This window comes from Zeus faber, assembly GCF_960531495.2.
Source record: "Zeus faber genome assembly, chromosome: 2".
Classification (NCBI taxonomy): Eukaryota; Metazoa; Chordata; class Actinopteri; order Zeiformes; family Zeidae; genus Zeus; species Zeus faber.
Window position 1 is genome coordinate 31,434,991 of NC_137189.1, and position 16,904 is coordinate 31,451,894.

Genomic DNA, 16,904 nt, shown 5'->3' on the forward strand with positions numbered 1-16,904 from the left:
ATGGCCAGGCTGGTGGAGTGTGTGCCCAATTTCTCAGAAGGGCGAAACAAAGAGGTGAGAAAAGAAGACGAGTTGGGGGGGTTCATAAAGCGGCTTTCTGATGCTAAGTGTTCCGTGCTTTCACTCTCTAGTGAATCTGAGTTAATCGATCATAACTAATCGAAGTTAAAGGCAGTAAACAAGCCAGAGCCTGGAGATTTTAGTTTTCTGGTCTGGGTGTTTTTTAAGTGGCACTCATTCGCTTCAATCACATGAAAAAACACAACTAAAACAAAAACTTCTATATTGTTGTACTTCATGATGTCCAACGTAGTTTGAAGCGCCGATTAGCGGCAACAGGCATGAACAGAGCTGTGATCCGCTCTGAGCACGGCTACATTTTTCCCGTTGTTTTTTTCTTGCGTGCAGGTGATCGATGCCATCGCGGCGGCCATCTCGGGCACGGTGGGCTGCAGCCTGCTGGACGTCGACCCCGGCGCCTCCACCAACCGGACAGTCTACACCTTCGTGGGTTCCCCTGAGGCCGTGGTGGAAGGGGCCCTGAACGCCGCACGCACCGCCTTCCCGCTCATAGACATGGCCACGCACTCAGGTCTGAGCTCAGCCCGGATCTGCCGCCTGCCCAGCTGCCCTTGAGCAAACAGTGATACAGGTCCATCTTTTTGGGCCCCAGGGGACCAAACTCTTTCAGGGCCTCCCATCTACCTAATAGATTGATGTCGGATATCTATGCAGACAACAATTGATTTAATATAATGGCGCCTCAGGTTTTCATTTATAGAAATACCTTTTTACTTATAATTTAGTTGATTAATAACATTTAAAGGACCACCCCCCGTGTCAAATTGAGTTTTAGCATTTTACAAGTCAACACTCACATGTTATATTACCCCTGATGATGGCTCACATTTTTAGATTTTAAACAAAACTTCTAACAATATGCCGAGAATCCTTCTTTAACCTGGTCCCGCCAACAATTACAAATTTTTAGTTATTATTAATTGTTAAATTATTATAATTACAACCAAATTTATTTGCTGTATTTTGTATTTTTTTTTGTTAATTCTGTGTTAAAGCAATGACAGTTTTTAAATGGAATTCTCTTCCTATTGAACTCGATGTAGGTTTGTTGTTGTTTTTTGACCGCCCCCAATGCCAGGAGGTACACTCAAGCAATCAAGCCAAACAAACACTTTGAGATAGTTAAACTGAATAAATCATCCAGACCAACTGTTTGTGTCAGATCTTTGTTAATGTGTCACCATGTTCACTGACTGTGGACAGAAGCTTCTGGATCTCTTGGCACTGGAGGTCGAAAGCCTGGAGGTCAAAGATAAACTTCAAAACTTCAGTATTCAACAAAAAATAAGACGGAGGGAAACTTTCCTCCAAAATTATATTTCAGGTTCAAGTTTTCTCTACAAATTAAGTATTTTGTAAATAGATTTTCTTGTTCAATTTGAGGTTCCCATAACATCTAGAAATCTATCTTTTAAGCATAACGATATTTTTTACTATCATACAGTGTGTGTGTGGCATGTGTGCGTATTTCTGTCTGTGTGTTACATTTTTTTTGTGTTTTAGTGCGTGTGTGTGTGTGTGTGTGCGCGTGTGTGTGTGTGTGTGTGTGTGTGTGTGTGTGTGTGTGTTAGTGTGCATCTGTGTGTGTTTCAGTGTGTGTGTTTATAAAGTGTGCCTGTCGTCCGCCCCGTCTCTCCCAGGTGAACATCCTCGTACCGGAGCCATGGACGTGTGTCCCTTTATCCCCGTACAGAACTGCTCCATGGAGGACTGCGTCCACTGTGCCAACGTGTTCGCTCAGAGACTGTCCGACATGTTGCACGTCCCCGGTCAGTTCCTCTTTTCAACATCCTCTCTCTAAAGCAGCTGGATTGGCATTCATAAGCATCAGTAGAAGAATTTGAGAAACAATCATTAGGGCTTGCATTTCAAATGTAAATAGAAATGATGTTGTTGTATGTTACCATAAAATCTAAAATCACACATCGCTTTAATGTGTATATATTACTATCCATCGTATATTTCATAATAACTGTATGTTCATCTCGTCCACAGTTTATCTTTATGGGGAGGCTGCAAGGAAAGAAGGTCGTAGAAACCTTCCGTCTGTTCGGGCTGGAGAGTACGAAGCTCTGCCTGAAAAGGTAGACACACACACACACACACACACACACACACAGTCACACACACACACACACAGTCACACGTAAAGAACACAGACAGGTCGACTCAGCGAAAACAAACCCATCTGAGATTAGGGAAGCGTAGAAGGGGTTGTAGGTCCTTCCGAGCTGGAGAACTCAGTGGAGGAATCCAGGGGAATCCTAAAGAGAGGGAGCTTCGGCCTCCCAACAAAGCTTGGGAGAGACTTGGCCTGAAGGTAGCAGCACGCTTGTTCCACAATTGCTGTGTGTGAGATGAGAAGAGCCTTGAAGAGCAGAGTTTATACGCCTTTTCAGTTTCCAAGAGACCAGGGAACACAAATGTCTTTCAGACATGCAGAGATGTGGCTTTCAATTTCAGTGTCTCAAGGGGGGAAAGAGATATAAGGTTGAGTGTGATCTGCCCCGCAGTGGTATACAGTAAGAAGCCATGGATGGAGATCACAGAGCTGAGGAATTAATTGTACAGGGAGACCAGTAAAGACTCTAAGACAGGGCTCAGGGATACTTACCAATATTTACAGTGCATGGTCTAGACATAGATCCTCTCCACGTGACCTGGTATCTTAACCATTTCCACAATATAATTGCTCTCTCTTGCCCTCTTTCTCTTCTTTTCCAGTTAAAACAGGATGTTTGGGCCCCTGATTATGGCCCCGCCTCTTTTGTCTCCTCTTGGGGCGCCACAGTAACTGGAGCTCGGAAGTTTCTCATTGCCTACAACGTCAACCTGCTATGCACCAAGGAACAGGCTCATCGCATTGCGCTGGACATTCGAGAACAGGGCCGTGGAAAGGACCAGGTACTTTTTAAACATTTAATTACAATTCAGGTTCTCTTGTTTGTAGTAATTAATGTCAGATTAACAATTATTGGCAGATCTAATGTGCTACGCTCTTTATTTTAATTTGTGTATGAATGTGTGTCTTCCAGCCAGGTCTGCTAAAGAAGGTTCAAGGTATGGGTTGGTTCCTGGAGGAAGCCAACATGGCTCAGGTTTCCACCAACATTCTGGACTACGAACTCACTCCCCTTCACATCGTCCATGAGGAGATCCGCCGCATAGCAAAGGTAAGAGGTCAATGCAAAAGTATTGAATGAAACTTCCACTCTGTGTCTGTCCTCTTTTTTATTAAAGTTTCTTGTCCACCAAATCAAATAAACTCTCTTCATCTAATAAGTCCAGTAATATAGGAGACTTGGGTCTAGAAACTTGGAGAGTCTTGGCTCGAGGAGACCGCCCAGTCGGGTTCTCCAATTATAAAACAATCTAAACAAAATCATTCTCAATCACAAAAAACATATTTTAAATCATTATTCCCATGAAGATTAGTAAGTAATACTCTTTCAAAAAAGTTTCTCCTATTTAGTTATTAGAAAGTACAAATTTGCCTGGTTTACATCCATTGCGGGACTGTTAAAATGCATGCTGAGATATCTGGCCATTCTCTATATTTCGGCAAAATAGGAAATACAGCTGCTTCAGATTATTACTGATCTACTTCCTGGTTCTCACAGGAGCTGAAACTTCCCGTGGTTGGGTCTCAGATCGTAGGTCTGATCCCTCTGAAGGCCGTGCTGGACTCTGCTGACTTCTACATCCAGAGAGACGGACTCTTCATCGTTGAGGAGGAGCATAAAGTCAGACTGGTGAGGGCAAAAGAATGAAGAGCTCTAGAGCTCAATGTACACTACCAAAGTGTACGTGCATGCACAAGTCCACATGGGGACGCGTCACAGAGATTAACAGAGGTTTTTGTTTAATTTAATCATTTGCACCTTAATCATACTTCCTCTTTCTGTTTCTGTTTCTCTATCTCCCTCTTTATTACTCTCTCTCTATCTGCCCCCCCTCCCCATCTCTCTGCAGGTCATTAGTAAACTTGGTCTGGACTCTTTGGGTCCATTCATCCCGAAGGAGAGAATCATAGAGTAAGTTCTAGCAGTGGTCTTCTCTCACCTGTTGCACCTATTATATTGTATAATCTCCTTCTGATCGATTGATTTGAGGTTTTTGATTGACAGAGTGGTGATTTGATGGCGTTATTAAGTTGAATGCTTTGAGTGGACAGGGTGTTGAGGTGTGTCTCGGTTCCTGTCCAGGTACTTGGTCCAGCAGACTGCAGAAGATGGCAGCCTGGTGTCTCTGTCTCTGAGGCAGTTTGTCCACAGTGTGGGCGCCAGAACGGCCGCGCCGGGCGGGGGGTCGGTTTCCGCAGCTGTAGCTGCTCTGGTACGATGACACAGATTCTCGGGTGCCTGATTATTAATGTTATCGGCAGATTCACTTATGAGTGAGCTTGATTTTTAAATGATACCCTACAAGTTCCTGCGGGTTAAGTTTTTTCCATGTTGCCTCTAGGGGGCGGCTCTCTGTGCCATGGTTGGCCAGATGACTTATGGGAAACGTCAGTTTGAGCAGCTGGACGGTTTGATGAGGAAGCTGATTCCTCCCTTCCACCAGGCCATGAAGGATCTGCTGATCATGGTGGATGCCGACTCCTCAGCGTTCAACAGCTACATGGTGGGAAGAATCACTGAGAACTGCGTCCTACCTGACCGTACTATCGTCCAGCGTACCTCAAGGCTGTGTTTCTCAATCTTTTTCCTGCCACAGCACTTTTTTACAATTAAATAATCCCACGGTGCATGACTAAAACTTCACAAACACTATGTTTATTATAATGGCCTATTAGAAGTTCTCACTTTCGGTGTGAAATATCCTCCTGTTCTGATCAACATAGAGCAGCAATTCAGACTGAAACCTATGAATTAGCGCAGCCTCGCAATTTTGATCTTGCACCACAAGAGCTAATTTAAATTACTTATTTATTTTAAGTGGAATATGAAAAATTGTCACGGGATACCTGTTGAGCTCTTCATTGAGGGCTTGTGGCACAGTGATTGTAAAACGCTGCTGTCGTGTGTGATTTGAAGAACCAGTAATACTGTGCCAGTATTAGTACTGTAGTTGTATGGTAGAGTAGTCTAGTAGTACAGAGGCAGTGGTACTCTTTGCAAACTGTCCCAAACGCCTTCTGTCAACAAAATGGATCGTTTGAGTGCTGTCTTTTGAACTGGGTGCGTAATCACCGGGTTTCATGACATTTCACTGCATATATGTATGACTCTTGAACTTGAACTTGAACTTGGGTCAGTTCCCCCGGCCCCACAACCCGCTGCTTATACTTCAAGTAAAACGGGTTTACTGTTGACTCTAATTCGAGATCTGTTCCCTTTTAGGCTGCTCTAAAATTGCCCAAGAACACGGCGGAAGAAGTGAAAAGGTAATAAACATTGAAAAGAAAAAGTTTTTCATACAAAGAACCACTGTCACACGGATTTCATCATTGCATTTCTGTGCCTCAGAAGTGTCTCGGTACTTTGTGAAGTACCTGCGTGTTAAACAGCCCAGTACAACCTGTTAGACATTATTCCAAAGACAATCCTCCACCAGTCTCAAAATAACACACACACACACACACACCAGGGACGGATATTTTTATTGCACTGTTGGGAGGGACAATAAACTGAAACATTTCTCAAGAGCAATTCCTGAAGGGGACAGCAAAGAAGTCGCCAAAAGTACTGTTCTATTAAATGTACACTATAAATAGGAAACCCTTATCACTACTACTGGGTAATTGATAGGTAAATAACTAAAGGGTTGTACAGCATGCATGTTATTTACAGTAACAGGAGAGAATTTACACCCATTAACTGACCTAAAGCTAATCATTTGATTTTGTTTTCCCAAGGAAGCAGATCTCTAATGTTGTCAATGTGTCTAGAAATCTATGAAGCCCACAGAAACCTACTTAATATTTTTACTTTAGTGTTTGTTGTAATTATGTCTTTTTTTAATGTATTAGGTCATTAAATGACCTAATACATCAGCATTTCTGTCTTGATAAATGTTATTTCCAAAATGACATCAAGGTAGCCGTTTTACATGCAGTTAGAAAAAAATAATGTGCTTAGAAGCTAGAGAGTATGGTACAGTAAGGTAATCTTAAATAGTATGTTGTAGAAATATTACTGTTACCATCTACAAAAGATAAAGTCTTTTGGTATGAGAACCCGCATTTTTAACTCATCGAAGTATCCTGTATCATAAATACACGCCTGGCATTTGTAAGAAACCTAACCACTTGAAAATCTTGTTTAAAATTGAGCGAGTTATGATGATTTGAATAGTGGATAGACGTCCTGCCTCCATAGACATAAAGTACATGCATTAGGGGCGCGGCTGCCCCTTACCAATATGCGTTGACGCTCAGGACTCACCTAACGTGTGTGGTGTTGGCATTGGTCCAAACCAACGTGAGGCATATGGGGTGGGATGCAATCTTTTGAAACTTCAAAACACATTGTTTTGGGTCTGTAATTAGCACAAGTGCTTTCAATGCATATTATTTAGAATGATATCATTATGTTTACAATGATATATTGAGGGGGAACACTCTCTTTTTTTCCCAGGAAAGGTGCAGGCCCAGTAGCTAACACAGCAACAACGTAGAGAGCTATTCAACCTACACAACAATAAAAACTTTGCAATAGATGTCACTTTACTGTTATTTATGTTAAATTGGACATCTCGTCAATTCCTCAGTATTCCATTGTAGTTTCTATGTAGTGTCACCAGACGTCGCCATTGGCTCATGTTAGCATTAGCATGTAGCGAGCGTGAAACAAGGGACGTGAATCAGGCAGGTTATTATTCTGAGATAGCTGATCCCTAATTGCTGCTATCATTGTATTTCCGCATGTCTTCGTCCAGACGTGACTCTGCCATGCAGAACGGCTTGAAGAAGGCCGTGTCCGTCCCTCTGTCTCTGGCCGAGAAAGTCAACCTGCTCTGGCCCTTCCTCCTAGAGATTGTCCACTACGGAAACATCTCTTGCCTTTCTGACAGCCAGGTGAGACCCCACCTCTGTGGACTGTGGACTTTCTGACCCACGGGTTAGAAAGAAGGTAATAGCAATATTTACCACAAATCCATGGTTTTAAATGGAGGTGCACTGCGGGTGTGTGTTGCAAGGCAGTCAGGGGGATATCTATGGTAGGAGATCTACGGTAGAATATGTAATCTATCATGGAATGAAAACAGAATTATTTGATTTATTTTCCCATGTGTTTATTGATTATTTTGGTAAAGAAATGTATTTGGTCCAACTCAGGTGAAAAAATAAGTGTGCCTACCTGCGATTAGGGCAGATGTCCAAATAGAGGCATGGAAACAGGTGAGTGGACGGACAGAGGGGTGGAAACATGTGAGTAGACAGACAGATAAAAGGACGGAAACAGCTGAAGAACTGAAACTAGAAAACAGAACTGAAACTACTCAGTTTGAAGGGATTAGCTTTTTGTCCCAGGTTCGGACGAAAAGGTCAACACCAATTCCTCCCCTGTGTGTCCAGAAGCGAGTTATTGACGATGCAAGGCTGCAGAGTGAAAGAACTAGCCTAGCTCCTACTCAACGTTCCAGCATCTCAAAAGATTTGTGTAGGGGTCTCTGCCCACAGGTAAGGGTTTAGGGAGGGAGACTAAGTCCTTTTTGCCGTGGTGCGCCAACATGGCGAGTTTTTATTAAGCGTTAAACAGAACAGCTCGCTGGCCACACCTATAAATAACAATTAGTAATAATGATAATGCTGAGGATGGTTTTGGGCGTAGGAAGAATAGCGTTTTGCTCCCTGGCTCCCGGTCGGCTGAAGAGCCCTCGCTTCGATCCCCTCGGCAAGACAGGCAAACGTTATGAAAGCTCCCTGCTTGGAGTCAGACCAATCAGCGCCGCATGGGCGCTGGTTAGGCCGATTCGAGGCAGCTTGGCGGCTGCGGGAAAGGGAATTGTGCTGTCTTCCGCAGCCGGTGCTTGACCACGCCCCTTGGTCCGCCACAATAGGTTATCTAAGCGTGACAGGGTTAATTCACAGATATCCATCCATGATTATGGTTGTGCACTACATTATCAGTTGATGCTGAAGGGTTGCCAGGTCAGTCAGCTGAGTAATGTTCCAACATAAGGTGTTTCAGTTCGTACCTGGCAACTCTCAACCCACTTTTACAGTAGCAGATGGATAAATGGTTGTGTGTCAAAAACAGCTCCTAATATCGCTGCAGTTAAAACGTCTAAGATCTGTTTCATGGAAGGTGTAGTTCCCTGGTTTTACAGAAGCTAGACGAGTTGATTCCCCCTGCAGCCTTGCATCGAGGTAACACAGTGCAGTATCCCTTTACAATGAGGTAAGATATGTTATCCAATGTTGTCCCATTTTAAGATCAGATAGTGTTGGCACAGTTTAGAATAAAAGGTAGAGTATGTGTAACTGTTGTTGCTGCTGTTGTCTTCTTCAGGTCGCAGCCAAGGCCCTAGAGACGGCCGTTTTCGGTGCCTACTACAACGTTATCATCAACCTCAAAGACATCACCGATGAATCCTTCAAAACAGCTGTAAGAGGAACTGTTCGTGTTCGCTTAAGATGATAGACTAGATGTTAACTCTACCTACCAGTGAAGGTTTGTCCATAAAGCCTAAGCCTATCTAGAGCGAAAGAAGGCACAGCAAGATGGGCTTTATACCAATTCCACTTTGTACATGAATACATTATGGTCATTATCTGCACATCTATCTATCTCTCTAGCGACCCATCTATCTATTTATCTATCTGGCTATCTATTAATCTATTTAGCTACCTATTTATCTATTTAGCTATCTATTTATCTATCCAGCTATCTATTTATTTAAACCATGTTGCTGTTTTCCTGCAGACTCAGAAGAGAACGTCTGAACTCCTCAGAGTCGCCCAGGAAAACTGCGGCATCATCCTGGAAGCAGCTGAGAGGAGAACCTGAGCGCCTCCAGTTTAGAACATCTAGTGGAAACCATATCTTTAGAAAATAGACGTTAACAGCCGATGTTTGACTTCTCTCGTGTGAAATGTTGCAACTTGTCAGTTAAAACTTCGCTGTTTTTGATATGCTTCCTGATCACACAGTTAAATGAGTGAAGCTGTACTGTTACCTCTTGGTCTTTCAAGTCGTCTAATATCCCAAACGCCACAGAAACATGGCACAATAAAGAAATAAAGCAAACTGATTCTGGTTCTACGACTCCACGCCCTAAAAAAATGTAATGGTTGAGCCCTAAGCCCCAGGGCCAGCACCGGCTATAATAAGTCCTCGACCAGTTCTTGGCAAAACCGGCTACAGTGGGAAAGTTCCACTGAGGACACCGCCCCTGGCTGGCTCCACCTTCACAGATTGGTGGTGTTTGGGCGTGGTACAACAATTATAAAATCACACGACATTTCTCCAAAGCACGCTCCAACTATCTGCTGCAGACTTGCTATGTAAGTAACATATTTTTTAAGTGTTTCTCTCTTAACGGCTTCTTACATCACACTAAATGTGTTTTACAGGGTTTTGTTTTGGGTGGGTTTGGACTAATTTATAGTAAATTAAAGATGCTTCCCTAAATTAACCTGAAAACTAATCTTAAAGTAAATGTTAAATTATCTGCATCTTAAAATAGAGAGCACATTTGTTTTTTTTGTAGCAGGCTGTCGTACATCAAAGCAAAATGCTATTTCTTCAAGTTAATAATAATCCATAATTCTTGCAAATGATACAATTTACAATAATCGTTTAGTTTTCTCTGACTGACTTTATTAATAGTGTTAAACGTTTGCAGAACAGGAGTTCTGCAGGAGAAATACGTCAGTGTGGGATTTAAATGCAATTTACAATAATCATTCAGTTTTCTCTGACTGACTTTATTAAAAGTCTTAGACCTTTGTCGAACAGGAGTATAAATACGTCAGTGTGGGATTTAAATGCCGTGGCTCTTGGATGCTGACTTTTCATGAAACCAGCCGAACCTGTCTGATAAAACAATGTTAATGGTGCCGCCCTGTCATTCCACACATAGAACCGTGCCATCAAAGAATCACCTCTGACGGGCATCACCGCTCTGTGGTTGGAAAATGTTCAGCCCGGTTTCAGGTAAAACACCCACAGGGTTAATTATACACATTCTGGGGATTTTTTTTTAAAACAACGCTAAACACATTGATATTTGAAACTGAAATTGTTATTCAATGACGGTGTGCTACATCTATGATTTTCTATTTAGAATATTTATAATTCACTTGAATGCTTTCCAATATTTCTTTGGCGATGTGGTGGGTTATAATTACTGATATCCTGATGTCACTGATTTTGAAGTCCCTGTGTTCATTATTGTCGGTAATTCATCTTTATTTCTTTGTGTTTTGATTGGTAGGTAATTTGTATCTGTCTGTCTGTTGTAGACGACAAGCATGCCTCTGGTTATGATGTGGACCCCGATGGCCGATGGCCCGATGGTCAGGGCAGAGGTGGCGATGGGGGTCACGGTGGGAGTCATGGCGACCATGGCGGTCGCCAAGGAGACTATGGCAGTCGCGATGACAAACATGGCGGTCGCCATGATGACCATGGCGGGCGCCATGATGACCATGGTGGTCGCCATGACGAACATGGCGGGCGCCATGACGACCATGGTGGTCGCCAAGGAGACCATGGCAGCCGCCATGATGACCATGGCGGGCGCCATGACGACCATGGCGGTCGCCAAGGAGACCATGGCAGCCGCCGTGACGACCATGCCGGGCGCCATGACGACCATGGTGGGCGCCATGACGACCATGGCAGCCCTCATCGACGGAGAAAAAGCAATAGCCCCGGCCGCCAGCGCCACAGCAGTCACAGCCCTGAGGGTCGCCATGGCAGTGGCAGCAGCACTGGGAGCTGCAGTGATGATGACAGTGGGCAACACAGCCACGGCAGTGGCCGTCGCCGTAAGCATAGCGGGCGCGGGTGGGGGCGTGGGCGTGGGCATAACAAGCACAGTCACGGCCATGGGCACTAATAGAACATACTGTAGCTAAGTCAAACTATCTAAACCACCTGAAAATAGAAAGCTTTACCATCAATTGAAACATGAATCCTCAAATAATAAGTAGAGGAGTGCAACAAGGTGTAGCTTAAAGTTCACATACTAGTAGATAGTTTACGCTTCGCTTGACATGTAATTTAGCACTTGGCCTGCTGAGACTCAAGCTTAAGTGTTTAATTAAGACTTATCTTAACAACTAATCTCTTGAACTTGAGCTTGAAATTAAAGAACTAGTGTAGCGTTAGCTTGACACTTAATTTCACACTGCTCAATGATTACACTTACTTAAACACTTCATTTTACTTTTAGTTGAACACATGCAGTTTCTCTCTATTAAGTACTAAGTCTTATTTGTATCCTTACTTGACCTACTGTGTCTACAGTATCAGATATGTGAATATATCAATATCTAAACAGATGAAAGTCATGTTAAAATATTGATATATTCCATTTACATCAATCCATCTTAACATTCGGTAAATGTCTCCATACTCCATAGTCTCCATACTCCATACTACCATAGTGAAATATTGACGTCTCAGTGATACTTCTGGATAACATCTATACTGAGTAACTGCAGATTGTTGTAATGGAACTGTTATTTACTTATTGCTGACATTAGGCTAACTTAGACTTAATTGTTACCTTTGCTCATCAAATGACTTTTTAAGCTATTGTTCACTAAAAAATTAAGATATTAAAAGATTGAATCTTTTTAATTTCCTCTATCGTGTTTGTCATCTTTGTCATGATGTATGACAACATAGTCCTGCCGCAAGGTCCCAGTGAAGTCAAAAATGTTATGATCAGTAAAGGTGTTGAGTTGATAGAAGGCAGATGTGCAGGTGAGGTTAATGAGCCGCTATCGGGAGGGAGCCAGAGAGCGCTAAAGGAAGGCACTTCCACAACACGTGTGTGTGTGTGTGTGTGTGTGTGTGTGTGTGTGTGTGTGTGTGTGTGTGTGTGTGTGTGTAATATGTATCCATAGCTTTTTCGCACATCTTAAATCATATAATCCCCCTCAGAGTTGTTGGAACCCAGGTCTCTGAGGTGGTTCTCTAACTCCCAGTGAAACTGGAGGGCCTGAGCAAGCAGATCCTCAGAGGTCTTCTGGGCGTGATTCAGCAGGGACCAGGTCTTCAGCTGAACTCCATCACCTCCGTCTGCAGTCCAACATGAACCAGAAAGAGATTCTTCTTCCCTCCTTTTACACTCGGTGACAGTCTCCGTCGATTTATCTGATCTGAACCGACGCTGTGGCTCATTACATCCCATGATGCATCCCATGATCCCTGCCTTCCATAGTGTCTTGAATTCAAAGGCACGTCCGTGGCTGAGGGTGTGAACAGGTGAAAAGAAAGTAATCCATAAGGTTGCCATTATGTTGAGTGGATTACATGGCAAATCCCAGAAATCCATTCAAAACATTTTCTTTCCAACATTCGGGTTCACCCGCATCTTTGCTCTAATTCAGTACAGCCACCTTCTATTTGTGAAAAATGCACCAATGGGTGCTCTTTTCTTTCAGGATGTTAAGCTGCATTCTTGCCTGGAGAGGTTGACCACGCAACCAACAATGGGAGCAGACGAATAATGCTAATACTGTATATTGATTGAAATATGGAATGAATATCAAATAAGGGATTTTGTAAACTAAATCTAATGTTAGGGCTACGACTTTAAACTACTATCAACCTTAATACAACAACAACTTTAATATAACAGGTGCATAAAAAAACATTAATCTGTGTCAGCCTTTTGGTGGTTAAGTTCACCAACTCCTCCTTTGCAGCTGCTGAATACGCTGCAGTTGTTGATTGAGGGTGGTCACTCGCTGGCGCAGATTGTAGTTGACGGTATTGAGCATAGCCACTTGATCCTTGAATAATACCAGCTGATCGAAGTGAGCCTCAGCATTGAGGCAGGCCTTTAGCAGCTGGGGCCGCCGTTGTTTCCTGATACATATTTCACGTAGGCTAAAGATCTGCTGCGAGCGGTTGGTGAGGAGGATCTGGAATTGTCAGGTAGAATTCCAGCTCTTCCTCCGGTCATGGAGCCAGACCACTACCCAGTCACCTGGTTGTGTAGTTGTCACATTATGACAACATTGTTTGGTCTAGGTCCACGATTTGTAAAAGTGGGGTATGTGGAATAATCTTGTAATTTCATCAAAATTTCAAGAAATAAAGACTTGAAATATTTCACTCTGTGTAATGAATCTATATAATATATGGGTTTCACTTTCTGAAATGAGTGACAAAAAATATTGAACTTTTTCATGATATTCTAATTTTATGAGATGTACCTGTATGCAGTGACGTAGGCTTTCACTATATGCAGTGAAATGTCATGACACATCAGCTCACTGAACTTGAACATGGGCAGGTGACCTTGGGGTGCTCTGCTGCATTTGATCCTCCTGTTTGTGGGAGGTTTTGGCTTCCTCTGCTGGATGCATGAAATACTAGACTTTGGCTCCCTCTGCTGGTTTCATGACAAATACATTTTTAAAGGTTTTTTAATACAACATTCCCCCCTTTGTGACTTCTAAAGTCACATTCTAACAAAATAACGAGGATAAATGAAATACTTTAAGTGGTAACACTGGTTATGCTGGATGACATATGGCTTGTAGATGGTAGCAATGAGCATGCAGGATATCTTGTAGGCAAACAAGCGGCACATAGATGTACCTGTAAGGAAATGCATAATCAAACAACTGTAATGAATATACGAAACAACTACATAACACAACAACTGTAGTGAGTATAAGAAACAAATGCACAACATAACAACTGTGGTGAGTGCATGAACACTACAAGGATATAGGTGGTGTAAGTTATGTGTGAGGATCAGTGAATTATGTGCAAAATACGGGTGTGGGGTTTGCTATGCATAAACATTGGCACTTTGGTCTTATTTGGTCATCAGAAAAAAAAACTGTGTATACTCTAATATTTGTGATGGATAAAAATGTGCAAAACCATCTTTTCTGTGGTATAAACATAAAAACATTACCAAATAACCTTCACATAACAACAACCTTAATAAAACACGTACACAAGAAACCATTCTTCTGCGGTAGCCTTTCGGAAGTCAAGTTCACAAAGTACCCCTTCGCAGCCGTTGACTATTCTGCAGTCGTTGATTGAGGGTGGTCACCTGCTGGTGCAGATTGTTATTGAGAATGGCCACTTGATCTTTGTATAATGCCATTTGCTCGAGGTGAGCAAAGCCCTTAGCGCCTGGATCCGCCATTGTTTCCTGATGCGTATTTAACGTAGACGGATGGCTGTAGCTTCAAGGGACCCTGGCCCAAGGGGACCGGAAAACAAACAAGGACATAGCTGCCACGGTACCAGGTTGAGCAAAGAACAGGTCCACTGTGGTTTCTGGGCCCTCCTGTAGGGAGTTCTTTGGAGGGGCAGCGCCGACGAGGAGCTGGATGACATGTCGGAGGAGGCTGGGTTTGTGGGGCTACAACTAAAGGGTTGCATCCAATCATCCTGGTCGATAATGGTGCCTAAGGAGTACACGTGGACTGGAGTTACAGAGTCAGCAGAGTCAGCCATGTGTAGGATGCGGTGGTGTCCTTGGAGCGGAAGGGTGTCGTGGTGGGGCGGTCTCGGTCTGGAGTAGGCGTGGCGGAGGTGGTAGGTCTTGGGATTACGTGGCTCAGTGCTGCTGTTGAGATTCCAGGTAGTGGTCCAGTTGTAGCCATCTGCCTAAATTATCGGTCACATCTCTGGTCATGTAGTGGTCCTTCAAGTGGGACATGTAGGGTTGCTTTGTCTTGGGCACATAGACCTGAACACTTGGGTGAGAGACAGACATTGTGACAACATGGTTAGGTCTAAGTACATGATTGTATAAGTGTGGTGCGTGGAATAATCTTGTGATTCCCAAACAGTTCGATTCAATAGCCAACCAAAGTATCGGCACCAAAATAAATGCATGCACCCTAGCGTAACAACAGAATTATATTGTCACAATGCCTAATACAGGCGTGGGCAATTACATTTTACAAGGGGCCACATGAGAAACCTGAGCTGTGTTGGAGGGCCAAACCAACAATAACTTGAACTTAATTCTGCTCAATATTAATTTTCTCCCATAGTAAAAATAGTAAATTATATATATTTTGATTAGCTGCTACTGGTTATCAGAAGAATAAGGATATTCTGTCTATTTATATAAATATATGAAATTGTGGTGTAGGTCAAATAGGAAAATACTCCTATACAGAGAGACTGTGGAGCTACAGATGGAGCAACGGGACACCAGACGCTTGTGGCAGAGGCTGCAGACTATAACAAACTACAAGAGCAGCTCCTCTCCAGCCATGAGTGTTGACGCCTCCCTAGCCAATGAACTGAACTCCTATAATGCGTGGTTTGAGTCTGGCAACAGCACCGCTAGCTCGCCGGCTAATTGGAGTTACACCGCTGGGGATGAGCGCGCACTCATAGTGTCCGAGCATAACGTCAGGAGGGCTCTGATGCGGGTGAACACCAGGAAAGCTGCGGGCCCAGATCCCATATCTGGGTGAGTACTGAAGACCTGTGCTAGCCCCGTTGTTCACTGCAATATTCAACATCTCCTTCACTGAATCAGTGGTCCCGTCCTGCTTCAAGAGGTCCACCATTGTTCCTGTCCTGAAGATCGCCTCTCCTGCCTGTCTGAATGACTACCGACCGTGGTGGCCCTCACCTTGGTGGTCATGAAGTGTTTCGAGAGGCTGATTAAGGATTATATCTGCGCCTCCCTCCCCCGCACCTTGGACCCGTTGCAGTTTGCGTACCAGCAGAACAGATCCACAGATGACGCGGTTTTGCAGGTACTGAACACCACACTCATGCACCTGGATGGCAAGGGGGCCTATGTGAGATTGCTGTCCATCGACTATAGTTCAGCTTTCAAACCATAGTCCCCACCAGACTGGCTGTCAAGCTGAAGGAGCTCGGACTGAATACTCCGCTGTGTGCCTGGATCCTGGACTTCCTCTCAGCTCGGCCCCAGGTGGGGAAGCACATGTCCAGCTCCCTCACTCTGAACACAGGATCCCCCCCAGGGCTGCGTCCTCAGCCCCCTACTGTACTCCCTGTACACACATGACTGTGTGGCCACTCCAACTCCAACACCATCATCAAGTTTTCTGACGACACCGTTGTCGTGGGCCTGATCAGTGACGGCGATGAGAAGGCCTATCGCGAGGAGATGACTGACCTGTCACTCTGGTGCCAGGACAACAGCCTTCTCCTGAATGTCAGCAAAACTAAGGAGCTCATTGCGGACTTTAGGCGTGGTTTACAACCAAGGACACACGCACCCTTGGTGATTAATGGGACTCCTGTCAACAGGGTGAGCAGCTTCAAATACCTGGGAGTCCACATCACAGAGGATTTAACATGGACTTTACAAACAGACACTCTTTGACACGTCTTTACCACCTCAGGCAGCTGAGGAAATTCCGGATCTCGGTGAGGATCCTCAAGTCCTTCTACTCTGGAGCAGTGGAGAGCATCCTGACAGGCAACATCACTGCCTGGTTTGGGAACTTTACTGCTCATGACAGGCGCGCCCTGCAGAGGGTGGTGCGTTCAGCTGAACGTACCACTGGAACTACCTTCCCCTCCCTGCAAGACTTATACACCAGGAGGTGTAGTAGCAGAGCCCGCAGGATCATGAAGGATCCTCATCACCCCAACAACGGACTGTTCCAGCTGCTGCAGTCAGGCAAGCGCCTCCGCAGTCACACAGCGAGAACAGAGAGACTGAGACAG

General features: G+C 44.0%; 2 protein-coding genes across 3 annotated transcripts; both read left to right on the top strand.

Moving 5' to 3' along the window:
* ftcd (formimidoyltransferase cyclodeaminase) lies at nt 1-9,038 on the top strand (the record flags this gene model as incomplete). Its single annotated transcript, XM_080023858.1, has 14 exons — nt 1-54; nt 409-592; nt 1,722-1,850; nt 2,077-2,165; nt 2,806-2,985; nt 3,117-3,254; nt 3,702-3,833; nt 4,054-4,115; nt 4,287-4,416; nt 4,546-4,707; nt 5,427-5,470; nt 6,964-7,102; nt 8,541-8,636; nt 8,955-9,038. The coding sequence occupies 14 exons, from the start codon at nt 1-3 to the stop codon at nt 9,036-9,038; spliced, it is 1,623 nt and encodes a 540-aa protein (XP_079879984.1).
* Nucleotides 9,039-9,517: 479 nt separating this feature from the next.
* LOC307227444 (uncharacterized protein) lies at nt 9,518-12,310 on the top strand. Of its 2 annotated transcripts, XM_079996757.1 has the most exons (4): nt 9,518-9,535; nt 10,114-10,187; nt 10,496-11,023; nt 12,191-12,310. In XM_079996757.1, exons 3-4 carry the CDS (start codon nt 10,505-10,507, stop codon nt 12,191-12,193), a joined length of 522 nt encoding a protein of 173 aa, XP_079852883.1. In that variant the 5' UTR covers nt 9,518-9,535; nt 10,114-10,187; nt 10,496-10,504; the 3' UTR covers nt 12,194-12,310. The 2 variants fall into 2 exon arrangements, with proteins under 2 accessions (XP_079852883.1, XP_079852882.1); XM_079996756.1 differs by lacking the exon at nt 12,191-12,310 and having other exon boundaries at nt 10,496-11,797.
* The last annotated feature ends 4,594 nt before the right edge of the window (nt 12,311-16,904 follow it).